This window comes from Staurois parvus, unplaced genomic scaffold (genome assembly GCF_062004578.1).
Source record: "Staurois parvus isolate SC_StPar_1 unplaced genomic scaffold, SC_StPar_1.0 ptg000235l, whole genome shotgun sequence".
Taxonomy (NCBI): Eukaryota; Metazoa; Chordata; class Amphibia; order Anura; family Ranidae; genus Staurois; species Staurois parvus.
In genome coordinates this window covers 3,328,202-3,348,536 of record NW_028318031.1, presented here as the reverse complement: position 1 = coordinate 3,348,536, position 20,335 = coordinate 3,328,202, and the positions used below count along the sequence as shown (strand labels likewise).

Below are 20,335 nucleotides of genomic sequence, written 5' to 3'. Positions count from 1 at the left end.
AATTGTTGCAAATTAGCAATTCCATAGAAAATAACTATGATTTCCTTAGAAATTGCTTTAAAAAGGATGATTGCTGAAAATATATCGCTCTTGTGACATAGCCCTTCCATGAATCATAATATAACATCATACATATATAAAGACACTAATAAGGCTCTTTTTACATGGGATGGAATCCTATTTGCTCAGCAGGAGATATGTCCAATGATACCCTGCTGATCAGAGCAGATTGGGCGGATGACAGGTCCATGTCCACTCAGTTTAGGCAGACCAAACATGGACAGAGCCCATTCTGCTCTCTGTCTGTTTATACCCATCTGCCCTCTGATCCAATGCACACATACCAAAATGGCCACCGCTCCAAGTCACGGACGCAGCGGCTTGACGTCAGCGTGCTGTACATATGGATCCCTAGGAGTATTCTCCTATGAGATCAGCATTAATGCTACTTTGCCAGTAGCTTGCTGGTGAGTGCATAGCCATTAGCGGTGGTGGAGTTCCTCACTGGATTGAGAGCACTTTTTTGGATATTCAGCATTGGTATTGCTGTGCCTTGTAGTACCACAGACACTTTTTTATTTATTTTGATCAGTTTTTCACCCCCCTTGTTTTATTATTGGATGGACATGTATCTATCATACCACTTAATCACTCTAGTGTTATTGTTTATACACTTTATTGTCAATTTTGCTCTTAATGATGACATTTAATGTTTAGCGCTGCACTTTATTTTACATGTTCTTTGGGATTTGTTGCCATTATCCTTTGTGCTAGCGACTTTTTTTTATATCCGCGCGTGCCGTATATCTGCATATATTTCTTTTGTAATCTTTTTTTCTGTGCTGTTAATACCATTCCTTGTTTTCTTTCATTTGAACTTTTAGGCTTCGTTCACACGGGTGATTAGGGGCTTCCATTGAATTCCAGCGGTAAGAATCAGCAGATTATTGCAGCTGGGATGACAGGTGTATGGGAATAACGGTGGCTGCTCAGTCTGTAGTAATGACAAGCTTGGAGAAGCCATTGCTGTTCGCATGTATCCGCACATGCAGCAGTCATCTGTGATTAGGGATGGATATCTGAACCTGGAAGCCTCTTTCTGTATCCAGCAGTGATCATTCATCCTTAACTATGGGTAACCCCTGCATGTGTGTTTCCTGCAGCCATTGTCAATCTTGTCATTCATTTACATGTACAGAAAGACTGCATCTAAACCTAAACACAGGTAAGTCCAGCTGCAAGAATGCGCTGATTTATGCTGCCAGTATTTGTAGATTGACCTGGTGTGAATGAAGCCTTAGGGCTCATTTATACTTTTGGGGGTAAAACCCCACTGCAGAGCAATGTTTTTACTGCCCATCCACTGCTCTCCCTTTAGCTGGAAAGGCAGCAGCCAGGGTGTACACATTCTGTGACCACAGAAGAAATTATACTCCCTTTCAGGTGTGTGCAACTGTGCGCAACACATGCGATTGTGACATGGTAGTCCTGATTTAGCGATTTAAAACCAGTGGTTAGGAGGCAATACAACACCTTCTCACCGCATGTCAAATGCTTTGTAGAGAATGATCTGAATGCAGATCGCTCTTCAGAGAGCAGAACAAGTGAAAACGAGGCCCCATGGTGTGTTTTCCTAAGAGTTATAGGTAACATGATTGGAGAAGCATTGATTTGTAAAGGGGTTGTAAAAGCAATGATCTCTAGAAGGGATGAGCTCAGGCATGTTTGAATCCTAGTCCGAACTCCACCTAAGCTATTCACTGTATAAATGAAATCACAAGTGCCTGAGCATTCCCCATCCTACAGACACACAGGGGTTTATTTACTAAAGCTGGAGAGTGCAAAATCAGACTCCCTTCTGCATAGAAACCAATCAGTTACCTGTTCCAGGGTCCAGCGATGTGCTCACCTGCACCACCCCTTCTCTCCCTCTTCTCTCCACGGCGCCAGCATCTCAACTGTCGGCACCAGGCTATGACAGCTTCCTGATTGGTCCGGCAGTCTTCTGGGACTTTTGAAGGTTCCCAGGAGACTGCGGGAGGAAGGAGGGGCCAAATTTCTGGCTCACTTTGCTGCAGCGAACTGAGCCAGAAGTGGGAGTGGGTACCTGTCAAAACCATGTACCCCCCCCCAAAAGGTGCCAAATGTGGCAGTGGAGGGGGGGGGGGCAAACAAGTGGAGCTTCCACTTTTGGGTGGAACTCCGCTTTAAGGAACCCTTAGCAACCTCTGGTGGAGAAACTCTGCTCCATTCCTTCCACACTCCATCTAAACTAAATAAAATGTTATGGCTGGAGTTGGACTTTAACAATATTAGCAATTAACCCGATTTCTTATATGATACATGCTCTGATTACAGGAGAGTTTGTATGCTATCCATCAGTTTTTGTTTTTTTTTGATTTTGTAGCATAAAAAAGAACACATATAAAAAAAAACTTTATTTACTGATATTATTAATGGGACACATTTCTAACAAAGTAACACTAGTTGTATAATTATTTCTGGTCAGATTGGAAAAAGTGATTTTCTGCACATTTTGAAAACGACAATATATGTATCAATTTAGTTTCATAAATAACAACAATGTTACAGTATTGCTGGAAAGAAATGCATTTAAAGGCATTGATGGGGAAGTACTGTAATCTCAGTGACAGGTAAAAATATCCAGAACTTGGGGCCTATTCTCAACCTTGCACTCTGGTAATGCACTGCTCATCACTGCAATGCATGACAACACATAGTGATGTGAATGGGCCCTAAATATTAATTAGCAGGCATGCATAAGATGAACAAATGTATCGGATGCTAGGTTTATTTTAAGAGGTAATTGGCCACAGTGAGAAATAAAACCCTCTAAAGTGTTCCTTGTAGCTTTAGTAAAACCTTTTAAACCATTACACCTTTGGTTCGTGTCTGATTGCAATTTTTTTTTACACGACTAAAGTTCCATGTTAAAGTGGAACTAAACCCACTTCTCCTTTAGAGACAAGGAAGCTGCCATCTTAGCGTCTTCTCTGCAGTTGTCATGGTACTCTACACATGCCCAGCTATGAGAGTACAAGCAACAGTGACACTTATCATTCATGGCATGCCTTGACTGGAATTGTTTTGGGAAAGAGTTAATTCGATGGGTTTAGTTTCACTTTAAACTTCCCTAGTTTCCAGTTATCTGTTATTATAGGAACACTGGTCTCTAACCCCTGGTAATTTCTGCCCTGTCACTGTGCACTGCTTGCTGTCTTTCAAGTGTGGCCCACTCATATGATTACGTTGCTGTTAGAAATGTATCTACAACACAGGTACAGAAGAACATCCCAGAGTAGATAATGCCCCTTTATGTTCCTCTACCTACCAGTAGCTGCATTTATATATCCTGATAGTTAACTCCAACCATTTTTTTTTTTAGTTTTGTATATTGTGGGTAAGAGTTACAACTTCTGTCTGTGATCTGTTCTCTCACTTCCTATCCCTGTGACATCTATACAAGAAATGGTGGGGTTGTTACAGGAACCAACAGCACTAAACACATTATCAACATTTGTAATATTTCCTTGCTTTAGGATACATTCACACGTGCAAGAACTTAAAGGCGCAGCGCTAAAATCAATAATAAATCAAATATTGTCCAATATTAAAAGTGCTGATATGTGAATCATAAAATAAGAATAAATATTAAGATATTAAATGTTCATAAAAGTGACAGTTCGTGCTACAGTGCCAATCAAAACTGTTGATTACTCCAGTATTCAGTGATGTGCCATAAGGTGTGCTAAAAACACACACTCACCAGATGCGTATTTTAAATACACATGTAATATGTATAGCCAGAGGTCCTCTTTAACTTCTTCACGCCGGCCGAACGCAAATGTGTGGCCTCCCGGCGTCTGGGCCTAGACGCCGAGTGGCCTCACATTTGCGTTCTATTAAAAAAGGACATATGTGCCGAGAGCTCGCACCCTGTGAGCTCTCAGCACACATGTCCGGTACTCACGGAAAGGTCCCAATCTCCTCTTTCGATCTGGACCTTTCCCGACTGACTGTCACGGCGGTCACATGATCCTAAACCCTGCCCTGCCTCCCGGCTTCTGAAACTCTTAAAGGACCATGAGGTGCCGGCTCTAAGGGGTTAAGGGTCAAATAGATGAGGTAACCCGGGTACGGATTCTCCTTCCTCTGGATGGTGTGCAGCCCTGCGGATGTTTTCTGGATGTATAAGGATATATTCCTGTCAGAGGTCCCCTTTAAAGGATGGATGGGTGTTTACAGCCTGAAGTGGAAACTCCCTCCTCTGGATCCTGTGGGATACTGCAGCTAACTACCAGGGTAGACTCTGCAAATTAATTTAGCTCAACGTGGAGCCAGACAGAGAATTGCCCATAGTGCAGTATTGTAAATAAAGGTTTATTGAGAATCCACGTGGTAAAAGTATCAATATACATATATAAACATAGTATGCTGCAGAGAGGGACTGACTGTCCACCAAGCAAGATGGCCGCCGGACCTTCACACGGCGTGACGTCACAGAGTATTGGCTCCTCACATTCACATGTGCGATTTAGGCCAGTGCAAATTGTAACAGCAGGAATTTTCTGATTCCTGCTGTGGCTCTGGGTGGCTAGGTGCGGCCACCGGTCCCGTTCACTATAGTGTAATGACAGGTGGCTGGCAGCCACAGGTGTATGCTGCTATATGCAGTGGTGTATTTAGGTTTTGTGCTGCCCTAGGCAACACAAAAATCGGTGACCCCCCCCCCCCCCACCCACAGAGAGAGCCTGACAGTGACCATCAACACCCCTGCCCCACACCCGAGAGAGCCTTCCAGTACCACTGCCCACCATACACCAGCCACCATCGCCCACGGAGAGAGAGAAAGTCACTCACCTTCACAGCCCCAGACATCACCAGGAAGAGTCGGGCTATGCATACACCGTCATGAAACCCGCAGCCTCTCTCGGAACCCACCAGGCCCCCATGCTGCATGTGTCCCTTATTCCGTCCCTTCTTCCAAGGGGCAGTACTGCCCCCCTGAAAAATGCCGCCCTAGGGGCAATTGCCTTGTTTGCCTTGTGGTAAATACACCTCTGGCTATATACACACAAAGTCACTTCTCAGATCATTCAGGATGTCAATCTTGATCTGCACTTTACCGCCTTCTGATGTTTGAAGTTAACAATAACCCATCAACACAGACCCCGAAGAATGTGTTTTTTTTTTCTTTGTGTACCCATTGGAGAGATTTCACCTTACATTCTGCCCTGAAAGGAAGTGAAAGAAAATTTCCCGAACAGGGACACAGGAGGCAATACAAATCCGACAGGCTGTAACCCATGCTTTCTCAGCCTTGAAATACATTGCTGGTCTCAGAGAATCCCTGCTAAAATTGACTGTATCTACAACTCATAATACATTATGCTATGTTCAGTGGGAAGAATGCTCTTTATAGATAGCTAAAAAGATCAAAGGTGTCAATGGTTACTTATCAGAGAGGCAGAAATTGCTCATTTCTTAAAGTGGATTTCTCAGCCGTTTTTGTGTTTATTAAAAGTCAGCAGCTGCAAAAACTGTATCTGCTGACTTTTAACCACTTCATGTCCGGACACTTTTACCCGATTCCTGTCCAGGCCAATTTTCAGCTTTCAGCGCTTTGAATGACAATTGCACAGCCATGCAACACTACCCATATGAATTTTTTAGCATTTTTTGAGACAGATAAAACTTTATTTTGGTGGTATTTATTCACCACTGGGATTTTTATTTTTTTTTTCTATATAAATGAAAAAGCCCAAAAATTTTGAAAGTGTTTTTCTTATAAAATTTTGCAAAGAAATAATCTTTCTTCATAAATCTTGGCCAAAATGTATTCAATTATCTTTTAGTAAACAAAAATAACCCAAATTAGTTTATAACCAAAAATTATAATTTTTGAAAACATTTTTACATTTTTATTTTATTTTCTTACTATTTATCTTTTTTTTAAACATACTGTCACCCTAGCAGTACAGTGTCACCATGGGGACACTGTGCTACTTGTGGGGGGTGATGAAGATTTTTTATTTTTTTTTACACTGATTGCTTTTACACCCATAAGAGGCTGTAAAATCAATCATTTCTATTTCTCTCTGGCTGCATTCTTGCAGCCATTGAGAAATACTGTGTGAGCTGTGATTGGTCGCAGCTTGCCACATGGTACAAGGCTGTTGTGAATAGCCTTGTACCATGTGATCTCTGATCATTCACAGATTTCATTAGTAGTAACCAATGATGTCAGAAGGGACATCTTGTTTACTACTTTTCATGTGATCACTGATTGGCCAATCAGTGATCACATGATCGGCCAATCAGTGATCACATGATCGGGACCTCACACAGAGGTCCCGTACAGAGATCAGTGTTCTGCTGTGTCTGGAGGACACAGCGGGCACCGGATCGCGGTGCCATGCGCTCCCATGCAGCGCGCACAGGCCAAAATGCACTGCTCTCGTCTTGCCGTTTATATACATGGGCCGGATGGGAAGTGGTTAATAAACACACAGTTACCTGTTCCAGGGTCCAGCGATGTGCTCACCTGCACCATCCCTTCTCTCCCTCTTCTCTCCACGGCGCCAGCATCTCAACTGTCGGCAAAGATCCATTATCTCCTGCGCTCAAGGACTCAGATCAAACAGGCATTAGTGACAAGCAGCGTGTTGTGTATTCATCCACTGGTGATCAGAGGTTGTGCAGCTCTATCATGAAGCTGGGGAAGCTTAGTACAACTGTAGAGGAAGATGAAAGAAAGAGCGCACAAACCTTGCGCATTACCTCAATAAATAGTGACTAATTTTATTAATAAGGAAATATACTCACAAAATGATTATATAACAGGCATCAGTAACCATAATCCAAACAGGGTTACAGGTAAATCAAAAAGGGCACAGGTAGTACACATACATGCGGACACTCGGTGAGTGGGCCTTAATGCCGAGCAACCACTTGTATGCGGCCCTGTTAAAACCACTTACTGTGCTCAGAGTGGTAACTTGGCTCTTTTATCAAGCAGATGTTTAAAGCACTGACCATAACCCAGTAGCCCTGCTTTTACTGAAAGCCAAACAAACAGTTCCCACTCTATAATAAGTCTAAGGCTTCATGCACACTAACATTTGTTTTAAGATCCTAGAAGCTGTTATTAGCATTTTTTTTTCTGCTCCTAGAAACTAAATAGGGTCATCCATGCACACTACTTTAGGCTATTAGTGTTTTTTGAGCTTCCGTGTCTAGGAGCAGAAAAAAAATTGTAATTGTTTTTATAGAGTTTTTGGGAGTGTTTTTCCAGCAGAAAAAAAAAAGCAAAATGCTCCTAAATGCTACTAAAACACTCCTAACAGCTTTCTAGCTTTTTATTTTTCTTCCTACATGTACTGTAAAAACATTACTAAAATGCTGATGCTCTTAAATGCTTCTAAACACTACTAAAATGCTACTAAAAACTCTATTACCAGAGGTTTTTTTTCCAGCGTTTTTTGAGCTTAAAAAATTCTAGCATACATGGAGCCTTTAGGAACAGAAAGCTCTGTTTCATTTTTTGTAGCTCATGGATAATGTAAAGTTATGTACTTGGGGGCTAAGAATATGCATGCATCATACATACTAGGGGGGGAGTACAACTGGGGGAATCAATGGTGGAGAAGGATCTTGGAGTTCTGGTAGATCACAAGCTTAATAATGGAATGCAATGCCAAGCTGCTGTTTCTAAAGCGAGCAAAATCCTCTCTTGTATTAGAAGAGGTATAGAGTCCAGAGAGAGATATATCATATTACCCCTGTACAAATCATTAGTAATACCTCATCTGGAATATGCAGTTCAGTTTTGGGCACCAATTCACAAAAAGAACATTGGGGAACTGGAGAAAGTACAGAGAAGGGCAACCAAACTGATAAGAGGCATGGAGGAGCTCAGCTATGAGGAAAGACTAGAGGAACTGAATTTATTCTCTCTTGAGAAGAGGAGATTAAGGGGGGATATGATCAACATGTATAAATACATCAGTGGTTCATATAGTGAACTCGGTGTAGAGTTATTCACCCTGAGGTCATCACAGAGGACAAGGGGGCACTCTTTATATCTGGAGAAAAAGAAATTTAATCTCCAAGCACGGAAGGGTTTCTTAACAGTAAGAGCTGTGAAAATGTGGAATAGACTCCCTCAAGAGTTGGTTCTGGCCAGCTCAGTGGATTGCTTTAAAAGTTGATCCAGGGAATATCCGACTGCCTCTCGGGGGATCAGGAAGGAATTTTTTTCCCCTGCAGGAGCAAATTGAATTATGTTTTGCTGTTTCTTTTTTGTCTTCATCTGGATCAACTGTGGGCATAGGATAACTTTTTTTTTTTTAATGGTTGAACTAGATGGACTTTTGTCTTTTTTCAGCCAGACTAACTATGTAACTATGCTAATTATAATGTAAAAATCTTGTGAAACTTAACCCTGTTCACATAGGCATTAAAAGGGAGTGCTTGACACACATTCCTGATAGTCAGCAAGCACCCAATGACTCTGGGACACAAGGGTGGCTGACAGTATACCTATGCTCAGTGCACCACCCTATCAGGTGTGTTTCAAAGATGCTGCCCATGCAGTACCTACTGTATGTAAAAAGGCCATTGATATTTGAAACATGGATAAATAGCGATGCATGGATGACAGGCTCACTTTAAGCACAGGCTTTTTTTGTTTGTACTCTGTAAAAAGGGCTGGCCTTTGCTGAAAAGAAATTGCATCAAGCTGATAGTCTTTGTTTGAAGAGTCATTCTGTTGGTAAGTAACAATGTTCTACACTTTAAGAGGGAACAATCTTTCTTTCACATTTTAGCGCACTACAGACATAATAGGGAAAATTATATCCTTTCAATGATTTGTGCCTCTACGAGGCAAAATCAAAGAAAAAACAAAAACTGATGGATAGCATACAAACTCTCCTGTAATCAGAGCATGTATCATATAAGAAATCGGGTTAATTGCTAATATTGTTAAAGTCCAACTCCAGCCATAACATTTTATTTGGTTTAGATGGAGTGTGGAAGGAATGGAGCAGAGTTTCTCCACCAGAGGTTGCTAAGGGTTCCTTAAAGCGGAGTTCCACCCAAAAGTGGAAGCTCCGCTTGTTTGCCCCCCCCTCCACTGCCACATTTGGCACCTTTTGGGGGGGGGTGGGTACATGGTTTTGACAGGTACCCACTCCCACTTCTGGCTCAGTTCGCTGCAGCAAAGTGAGCCAGACATTTGGCCCCGCCTTCCTTCCGCAGTCTCCTGGGAACCTTCAAAAGTCCCAGAAGACTGCCGGACCAATCAGGAAGCACCACGCGACTTGCGTATGCGCAGTGATATTGGCTGTGAAGCCGAAAGCTGTCACAGCCTGGTGCCGACAGTTAAGAGGAAGATGAAAGAGAGCGCACAAACCTTGCGCATTACCTCAATAAATAGTGACTAATTTTATTAATAAGGAAATATACTCACAAAATGATTGTATAACAGGCATCAGTAACCATAATCCAAACAGGGTTACAGGTAAATCAAAAAGGGGGGGGGGTATGAAGGCTAACGCATTTCGAAGGGTGCTCCCTTCTTCATCAGAGCTGGGTTTGGCAGATAGAAACTTCAGTATGGCAGAATTCCCATGGCAAGGAGATATTCAGCCACTGAGTGTCAGTATTACAGCAGTTCAGCCTGTTTACTAAACACAATTATGACAAATCACGGCTTGAACTATCTTGCTTTGCATGTAATGAGTCTATCTCATATATTAGTCTCACCTTTTAAGTTGCATTACTGAAATAAATGAACTTTTGCACGATATTCAAATTTTTCGAGTTTCACCTATATGATGTAAGTTGCTAAACAAGTAGATCCAAGTCGATCCAAGTAGATCCAATAGGAAGTTATGAAATTAACCACATGAGCTCTGGAACGTTTTACCCCTTTCATGACCCGGGCATTTTTTGCTATTTGGCACTGCGCTACTTTAACTGGCAATTGCGCGGTCATTGAACACTGTACCCAAATGACATTTTTAGCATCTTTTTAAACACAAATAGAGCTTTCTGCTGGTGGTGTTTGCTCAACACTGGGTTTTTTATTTTTATCATATAAATGAAAAAAAAAAAACATTTTAGAAAAAAAAGTGATATTTTCTACTTTCTGTTATAAAACATATCCAATTTAAAAAAATGTATAAAAAGTTAAATTTCTTTATAAATGTAGGCCAAAATATATTCTGCTGCATATTTTTGGGTAAAAAAAATCCCAATAGGTATAAATTAATTGGTTTGTTCGAAAGTTATAGCGTCTACAAACTATATTATGCATACTGGAATTAAGCAGCTATGACGCTATATTGGTAACAGTGGTGATAAGCAACCTATAGTGGGACTGTGATATTGTGGCGGGCAATCTGGCACTAGCTGACACTGGGTAGGAGGTATGCTGACTGACACTGACATCAATTGTGACACTAATACAGTGATCAGTGCTAATACTGTACATTGACACTGGCTGGGAAGGAGTTAACATGTAATGAAAATCAAGGGTTTAGTTGTATGCCTAACAATGTGCAATGTGTGCTGCTGTATAAATGTATACATATACTGTATGTGTATGTTTGTATATATGATAAGTGTTCAGTATATTCTGTCTATCCATCCCTTAAATGGGCCGGCAGTCATCTTCTCTTGTGGAGGGGAGCAAAATGGCAATCCCTCTAATGTGATCTTAAAGTCCAATCAGAGGAATATATTACTGATGTATCATGCATTTGACAGGGATGGTGGAAACCCTTACCTATATCTGAGCTGAGTTTATGTTTTGTGATCACCAGTGCATACAGGAGATGAGCTTGAACAGAAAAAAAACGCATGACCTACATAAACACATCTAAAAACGCTTAGGCATGTTTAGCTCTTGAGTGTTCTTTCATTCCAGTGGCCAGAATAAATTAATATTCTGTCCAGTGGAATCCTTAAATGTTTGATGTGACTGAATATCTGTGCAAAATGTGGATTTGGGAGCATTTTTTAAACAGCTTTTTTCCTGCTAGGAAAAATTGCGTTCAGTGGAGCTAAGCAAACTCCCCATGTGCATGAGGCCTAAAGCAGTTTTATGTGATGAATGTTCTACCTGCTTCTGTTTTTTATGGCCCCTTGGAAAACCATTTGGAGGATGTGAAAACGGGAAAAAAGCATGCATGACTTTATTCTTAAAGTGATTCTAAAAGGCTTATTTTTTTAAAGATAAAATAATAAACATGTCTATACATTTTTCAGTGTTTTTACAGCTAATAAACTCCTAGAAACCCACCAGTTCTGGGTTTTTTTCCCAGCCAAAATACATCCCTGCCAAAAAACACTGATTACAGTCTATGTGTGCATGGACACATAGGATAACATGCTGGAGAGTTTACTGGATGTAGAAAAAAATGCCAAAAGACAAAAACGGCAGCTGTAAAAACGTCCAGTATGCATGAGGACTTAGGGTTTGGCACTGGCAGGATTACTACTGCCAGGATATGGCATTTCGGCGGGGGTGTCTCTATATAGTTTTTAACCTCCCTAGCGGTATGATTATTTCAGATTTTTGGTGCTGAAAGCGGTACCATTATTTTGCATGGAAATATGTAGTTTTTTTATTGTAGGCTGTAATATTTAGGAATAACTCACTGAAATCTGTCCAAACAAGAGTCTATTAAACATCCCGGGTACGATAAAATTTAAAATACAAAATCATAAATTATAATTTAATAAATAATCATAAAAAATAATATAATAATAATACATTTAATTCAATAATATATTCAAACCAAAAACACTGAAATTTTAAATATAGCGCCACGTTCACACATCACTGAGCAAAGTCGCAAAATCGTTTTCAGTGTCTAATGACGAATTTCCCGACGAATCATTATCACTCAATTCTGCAAGTGGTTCTGATTTACTATCGTTGTTCTCTAGCTGATCTAAACCCGCTTTTGACCTAAAGAAACGCTTTTTGGACGCCGTGGACTTTTCTAAGTTTCCAGGCAGAAAGAACAGTCAAAATGCAGACAGGGGACAGGACAAAGCAGTAGGGACAAAATGTATGTGAAATGGGTTGAAACAGCAATGTTTTACTATGTAAAATTTGTTTTGAAAAAAATGACATTTTTAAAAATTTTTCGGCTGGAGGAGATGGCCGGGGACGCTGCAGGGGATGCATCGCGGGAGCGAAGGACAAGGTAAGCTCTGCAGGGACTCCCTATGCAGCGCCGCATGGTAAGCTCAAGTGTAGCTCCGGGTTACCGCTTTTGGTACTGACATTTTACCCCGAGTTACACTTGGGAATACCGCCAGGGACGTGAAGCTGCAGTGTGCACGAGGCCTTAAAAGTTACTGAGTTGAACCTGCACAGGTGCTGCTTTGTGCATGTAGGTACCTTTATGAATAAGTGCTGCACAAGTAAAGATTTGCTGGGGATCTTATACCCAGAAAAGCTACAATGTGTTTTTATGTAGAAGGTACAGTACCTATTTTGTCTTATGAATATATACAACTATGCATTCTTGCAAGACATATGGAAGCATGCACGCAGTCTCATCATAGAACATACTGTGTGTGATTTATTCCCTTTATTTTTTTCCTAAATCTTTGTATTAAGGTTTTAGTAATAAAAGTTACAAAGAATAGAAAGCAAAACATAACAAGGCAATGGGGTAGATTTACTAAAACTGGGGCACTCAGAATCTGATCTGGTGCAGCTGTACCCAATCAGATTCTAACTTCAGCTTGTTCAGTTAAGCTTTGGCAATAAAACCTGGAAGCTGATTGGTTTCTGTGCTGAGTTGCACCAGATTTTGCACTCTCCAGTTTTAGTAAATCAACCCAATGCATTCTTGTATATTGTGCTTCACTCATAAACACACCCACCCAATGTTTGGCATATAAGGTGGTATCAAGAAGGGGGCCCGATATCTGAACCTTAGGGATACGAGGAGACACTTTTTTTGTGGTCATGTTAAACATGTGTTCTGAGCTGAGGGGTTAGTGATAAACTCTGCCCAACAGCAGAGGATGGTCTATGAGCAGATTCAATAGTGCACTAGTATAAAGAGGGTATACTCTAATGGTTCACCTAAATGAGCACCTAACTGCAGTTTATGTTCCCCTTATATATAACCCCACATGTATTATTGTATTGTTACTGTGCTGTCTCGTGTACTGTCTCCCATTATAATGTACAGCGCTGAGCAAACTGTTGGCGCTATATAAATACTGTATAATAATAATAATATTCTCTGCTGGGTTCACAGCTGAGCAGTAGTTAGTTGTGCACCCAACCATCTATGACATAGCTGTATCTGAGGGCTGTAGCCATGGGGACCATATTTTATGGAATTTATCTGACAATCCTACTGTTCTAGGCTTCTTTTTAAAAAGGTAAAACAGAATTAACTAAGGATTTCCAATGCTCCAAAGGTGAAGGAGTTGGGGACCTCTAAAGTAGCACAATGGCCTTTCTTGCATAGAATAGTAAAAAGCCAGGTAAGATCCTGGTCAATTTCCGTAAAGCAGGGTGTTCCACCAGACCTAAGAAACAAACCCGCAGATCCTGAGGGATTGGGATGGCAGTTAAAGATGTGATATATTGTAATATTTGACTCCTGTAGCCATGAAGTTAATGCCTAAAAAATATGGATAAAGTCTGCTGATGTATATGGCAGTAACATATTCCAATAGTAGCTGGAAGAAGTGGTTGAAAATCTTCCCTTGTCCAAAGTTACAATATCCTGACACAAGTTCTCCTGACACTTAAAAGGTTAGTTCACCGTAACCAGAAAATTGACTATTCAGGTAAGGGTGCCTTAGATGAAAACAAACTGTGCAGCTTTGACTCAAATCGCATTATGTGTTTGCTATAGGAGTAGACCATTATGTATCCACCAAACTCTGGTTGAAAAACTCCCAGGGATGGTATCGTCCCATCCTGCTTTTTTTGCTAGGACATTGCTAAGACACTCACCATCACAGGAGTGAGCTATTAACACCCCGCACGTGTGTGGTCCACTATCTAATTGGTGGCAGCATTGCTGAGGTTTAGTGTTACATAATCACCTACCTTGTTTGTTACATGTATTCCCAGGTATGTGATTTTGGTCACCCATTGAAGGGACAGGGTTGTATTTTCTTGTGCAATAGGCTGGAGAAAACTCTTTCACTATGGAGAGGGCTAAATTTTTAGGGATAGACCTGGATACCGGAAGAAAAGGAGCATATTGTCTGCGTGTAAAGCAACTTCCTCTTTCAGTTTATCTACCCAGAGACCCCGCACCTGAGGGATAGATTGAAATGCTCCTGCTATGGGCTCCATCATCCAAGCAAAAATAGTGGGTGACGGGGGGAATCGTTGTTGCTTACCTCTCCTCATGTCTAATGGCTCTGAGACATACATTCTGTTTTAATGGAGGTCTGATCGCTCCAGTATAGACAGTCAATTTAGTAAATAAGAGGTAAAAGTCCATTCTTTGCAGGACCAGATGCGTGTAGTAGCATATTTCACAATGTCATACTACAATTGTTGCTGTATATTTTTTTTGCAACTCCCTGTATTATCCTTGACTGTGATTTGCAGATATGATCAGTCGTGCATTAGGACCAGAGTTTGGTGGCAGCATTGGTATCATGTTCTTTCTGGCTAATGTTTGTGGAAGTGCTTTATATATTCTAGGTCTGGTGGAAACCGTTGTGGCCATGTTTGGAATACCACCAGGTAAGAAACAAAGGTAATGTGGGGTTTTGAAGGTACAAATACACTTACTTGATATGTGTGTGGGATATGTAATCTAGAAGTTGTGGTGTTACAGGTTTGAAAAATATGTGCTTATTATGTAAGAAGAAGCATCATGACTAAATATTCTAAACCAAGCTGGTGTCCCCTATGTTTTCTATGATGTTATCCCATTGGAGGGTTCAGAGTGAATTTGCAGTTTGCAGTTCATACTGAATCATGGGTATTTTAAGCAAAGTGAGCATGCTTTGTGACAGTAAAGCAACTTCTCATTCACACATTAAGGTTCATAATATGCAGACATGAAAATAAATTATTGGAAGTTAAGGTTACAAGACTTTAAAAACAAAACCAGAGAATGCCCTACTGACCAATTTCCTCTTTTAACCACACCCACAAAAATGGCGACTAAACAATGGCACATTCAACTATCAAATACACCTGAAACTGGGACCTTTCTCTAACAAACAGAAGGATGGTAAATATGTTGAAAGTAAAACTATACAGTATACAGCCGTGAAACACTTATGGTAACAAATTCAACTGTTTGCTGTCATTGTTCATACATGTTGTACACATTCTCTGTACAATCTCCATGTAATGTGAGGACCTACCTATACAATCCATTCAATTTATATCCAATTAGACAGGCAATAGTACTACAAAGTTGTTGGTAGATCTAAATAAGATTGTTAAATCAGATTGTAATGTGTGTGTGTGTGGCTAGCTTAAAGTGCTTCTAAAGGTTTTTATTCTCTGCATTAGGTAAAAAGCCTTCTGTGTGCAACCCCCCTCCAAACTAACCCGAGCCTGATCTCGATCCAGCGATTGTGCATGAGAGCAGCAGCTCTCTCCACTGTTTCCCTCCTCATGGATTCAGAGACAGCAGCAAGAGCCGTTGGTTCTCACTGCTGTCAATCACAGCCAGTGAGAAAGGAGCTGGGGGCAGGGACAAGCGGCTTGCTATGGGAGCACACATTGGGGTGGGGGGAGGAGACAGGAGCTCCAGCAGGGGACCCCAGAAGTGGAAGATTGGGGCTGCCCTGTGCAAAATCATTGCACAGAGCAGGTAACTATGACATGTTTTAAAAAAAACTTTACCAGTTACTATCAGCGACATGCGGGAGGGGTGGTAGTTACCCATTTATTCAGCAGCTAGTTCTATTAATCACAGGGTTACAGCAGTACAGGAAGTACAGTATCAGAATTCTACAAAATCCAAAGTTTTGTACCAGCTTCTTCCCCACTTAAATATTTTTGAGAGTTTTTTGCTCTCTGATTTACTCTCTGTGTGTACTGGTGGCTGATTTCCCTCACTTTAGAAAGATATCCTCTCTTTTCCTGTTGGGTCAACAGGGCAGGAAGTGACGGGAAATCTCCCTAACAAAGCACAGGTGGCAAAAAATGGCCTTCCCCTATTCTAAACAAAATGGAAAAAAAGTGTTGTCTTTAGGTAAACTTTCACTAATTTCAACTGTAGCTTGAAAAAAATGTTTTGCTATACATCCGCTGTAAGTGTACATTTTATTTTGCATCCCAGGAGACATGGGACTGTGTAGGGATTTCCATCAAGTACCACTGTTAGGGTGCAGTGCACAACTCTAGGCAACCTGAATAATGCCTAGGTAATGCCCATCACTAACTTAGCTTAAAGCATAAGCCAATTAAAAAGCCCAAAAATTTCCACCATTCTGCGATAGAGGGTAGACACAAGGTTATGAATTGGAAAAAGGAAAGCATAAATTTAACCATGTTTCTAGGAAGACATATGTTATTTTATCTAGCTAGTTTTCAGAACCCCAGTCTTTAGAGAGAATTTTATACCTATACATATTTATTAATTTCAGAAATAAATACTCCTTTTTAGTTTTAATGCATACAGCATGCTATCCGTTCAGTTTTCCTGCAACATGAATGGTATAATGATTGGCCTAAAGGACTGTTAAAAATCTCATTGTTCTATGGTAGCAGGAACCCTTGCCCAGAATATGATTTTCGAACATGTTGCTATTCCCTTAGGGACGGCAAGGGTTTCATACTTGGAGAGATGAAACAAGTCTGATGTTCTGTATAATTCGGAGCTTGATCAGACATTTCCCATCTCCCAGCTCACTCTTTCTCTTGTTGCCAGCTCCTTTTACTGGGCCCCTGATGCTCTTCAATTTGCATGAGCAGGAAAGTCTCCCTGAAGTGAAATTTGAAAAGTTGCTAGCGCTGCCTGTGCTCATCAGTGATTCCTCTGCCTTGATGAAGACGCATGAGATAAACACACTCTCACTGCCTCTTTTCCCCCAAGACACGAGTACAGAGAGCTCTGATCTGCTCCTGGAAATCACGGCTCGCTGTCCCTTCTTAAAAAATGTTGTTTACTCCTAATTTTCCACTCATTTCACGCCAATCTAGCTGTGGACGCTCGCAATCATGAATACGATACTGAGAAGGAAGCAGCAACAACCCTATGGCTCTCAGAATGAGCACTGTAAATTAACCCATTTCTCACCAACACCACAGTAGTGTGCTATCCTCCATAAAGCTGGTCACACCTCACAATCTGATGGTACAACCTACTCTTTCTTCAAATGTATCTAGACTACTCATAATTACATAACCCAGCAACCTTTGTTCCCATATGGCAGCCCAGCTTTCAGGTTTGCACCTTTTCAATGCACATCGTTGGCTTTCTATCAATGTACAGTATGTTTAAAAATTGATCTTATATAGTAGCTCTTTATGGACATTGACAGCATCTTCTTGTTCTACTGTCAGTCCAAGGATTAGAAGACTGAAACTGTCCAAGGAACTTTATTAGTTAAAAATACCAGCACTTGTGTTTACAAGCACCCTTTAGGGATTGGGCATAGTCTAGAAGCACCTTTACACTGCTACTACAGAAGTGCAGGTCTGTGTATTACTGAACTTATGGTCATCATTATGAAATACATGCCCTTATGGTTGTGTGTGCACCTTCATGTATACAAAGACCTGTTAGGTTTTCAATTACAAGTCATGGTTTAATCTGCTTACACTAAACGCACTCGTTTCTGCCTAATAACAAATCAATGAAGCAAATGTGTAGACTGGTATCTACAAAAGAGAATGACTCTGTAGATATAACACTGCCACAGCTGGAGGAGGAAAGTACGATTCATTGAAAGACAAATCACAAACACACTTGCAAAGGGACAGCTCGTGGTAAATACTGTAAGAATTTAAGTTTGGATTTTTTTGCAAAGACTTTCCTACTAAATTACTCCTAGGAAAGACAAGTAGTTGAGTTATAAAACTAGAGCAAAAATGGAACTGTCATGCAGAGAAATCACATTTTGTGTTTCCTTTGAAAGATTTCATCTCTAATAAATTTCTAGTAACATGATTGGTTACAGTAGGCAACAGCTTCATATTGCTTCATTTTTTAGAAAGGCTTGAAGGCTTTAGCAAAAATTGTTTGATGAACATATATGGTGGAAATTGTTTGTTTTTGGCAGGTTTTGTTATCAGTTGCCTAACTGATGTTGATGTGAACTTCTGGCCATCTAATCCATAGTAATCTGGCTATGGGGCTTTAATGCACATACCTCCCAGTGCCTACATGCTTTCTGATTTTATTCAAATAGTGTCCCTGTGTCCTAAAAATCAACAGTGTTTTAACGCAGGAGACAAAGACCGTGGCTTTTATTGTCCAATATGGAGATGAAGGAAAAGGGAAAGATTGGCCTCAGCACAGCCATAACAGTTGTGGTCTTTGTTGTTTGTGATAAAACACTACTGATTTTTTGGTTTGTGACACTCTTTTAATAAAATAATTTATGTAGAGGTGCTTGCATTAGATATGTATATGCTGCTAGATTACTATCAATTAGAAGTCAACATTATATATTTTATTTGTGACTTGATCTCATAGATCTGGTGAACATTAACTGAAATTGGTTGTATTTCCAGGACAAGATGTAAAAAGTGGACTTCATGTTTTGCCACAGAGCTATTGGTATGAACTTCTCTATGGTACAGTTCTACTCCTCATCTGCCTCGTTGTCTGTCTGGTTGGTGCTAGCATCTACGCTAAAGCTACTTTTCTCATCTTCATTGTGGTCATGGTTGTCCTGATCGTTGTCTTTATCAGCTTTTTTGCTGTGAAGGAGAAGGTTGTTCCAATTATTACCACAGATGGAAATATTACCCATATCTTAAATGGAACATTTACTGGCTTAAAGCTTTCCACACTCAAGGACAATGTCTACCGTAAGTACCTTTTTCTTTTAACAAACATAAAGCATTAAATAATCTCTCTTCTAGAATAGGTTTCCCAGTTGCCAATTTATTAAAGCCAGTATTAACTGAGTGCCTTCAGGACTACTTGTATACGGCATGAATCACATAAAGCTAGCCAGATCTATGAGATGGAAGGAATGAGAAGATCCAGACCCTGAAATAGCTTTTTGGAGATTTTTTTTCAACAATATGATCTTCGATTTAGGTAAATGTGTATGTTTTGGATTGAAAAGATCCCTCTGCCAACCTTATTGTGATCAATCAATTATGAATAATTGATCTCTCCTTCAAAATTAGTTTGCTAGGTGGTCAACAACAGTCAAATTCTTAAGCAAAAGAGTGCCACATCCCTATAGAAATATCAAAATACAAGAATATTGTGGAATGGGACTTCTGAGGCACAACATTTTACATTAAAGCACAATTTTTTTATTGTAATAAACACTCATTGAAATATTAGTTTTGTTACATAAAATACCATCATTACATAGAAAACATTACAGCAACAGAATACAAAATTGCAAAATCATTTTAACAACACAGTGTATCATATCCAAAGTTGATAGTTCTTTGTGACCCGACTTTCTAATACAAATTAAACGTATTTACTTAAGTCAAAAAGTGTATTACAGCATCCGGCATCTTGCACCTTAGATATTCCCAGACTTTGTGGCATTCCCAGATTGTGCCAAGAATGGGAGGACAGGCACCCAGAGTGAGGACCTAAATGTGAACCCCTCAGAGACTAGACCCCTCACACATCCCTTCCCTACCATCATGGAAAAAGGTTGCAATAATATTTGCCTAAATACATATAGGGCTCTCAGTGCTCCAAGATTGCCTAGATTGTAGGTGGTTATCAGCTGGACCCAGCTTGATCATCTAGTACTGCATTTGGACAAAGTTTCCAGCTAGCACATACCTCCAATTAGCACATTCCAGGGGTGAGCTGTGCTCTAGTATCCTAATCAGCCTAGAGACTTTGTTCATAACCAAATTCCATTGGATAGTCATATGTGTACATGAATGCCACTGTAGTACAGATGCATTCGGTGACCACTGGAAAAATAGAAAAGAGGACTGAAGCGTTTCGAGACCTTGCTTCTTCTTCAGACTTGGCCCTGATGAAGAGGCAAGGCCTCGAAAATGCATCAGACAGTTGGATCCTTGTATATTCCACGTGGGTTGGAACTTGCAGTTGTATTGTGATCAGCTGAGATACACCTGTTGGTTTGTAAGCCTAATACTTAGCACGTTTTTACTAAGTCAAGTTGTGAG

At 40.4% G+C, this 20,335-nt stretch overlaps 1 protein-coding gene across 1 annotated transcript in view; it reads left to right on the top strand.

Annotated features, from left to right (window-relative positions):
- Positions 1-20,335, top strand: part of LOC149460081 (solute carrier family 12 member 9-like) — a 303,029-nt gene that overhangs the window by 57,579 nt on the left and 225,115 nt on the right. The window contains exons 3-4 of the mRNA XM_089680094.1: positions 14,633-14,770; positions 18,728-19,027. Of these exons, the coding sequence (XP_089536220.1) occupies positions 14,633-14,770; positions 18,728-19,027 (438 nt within the window). The remainder of the gene's footprint in view (positions 1-14,632; positions 14,771-18,727; positions 19,028-20,335) is intronic.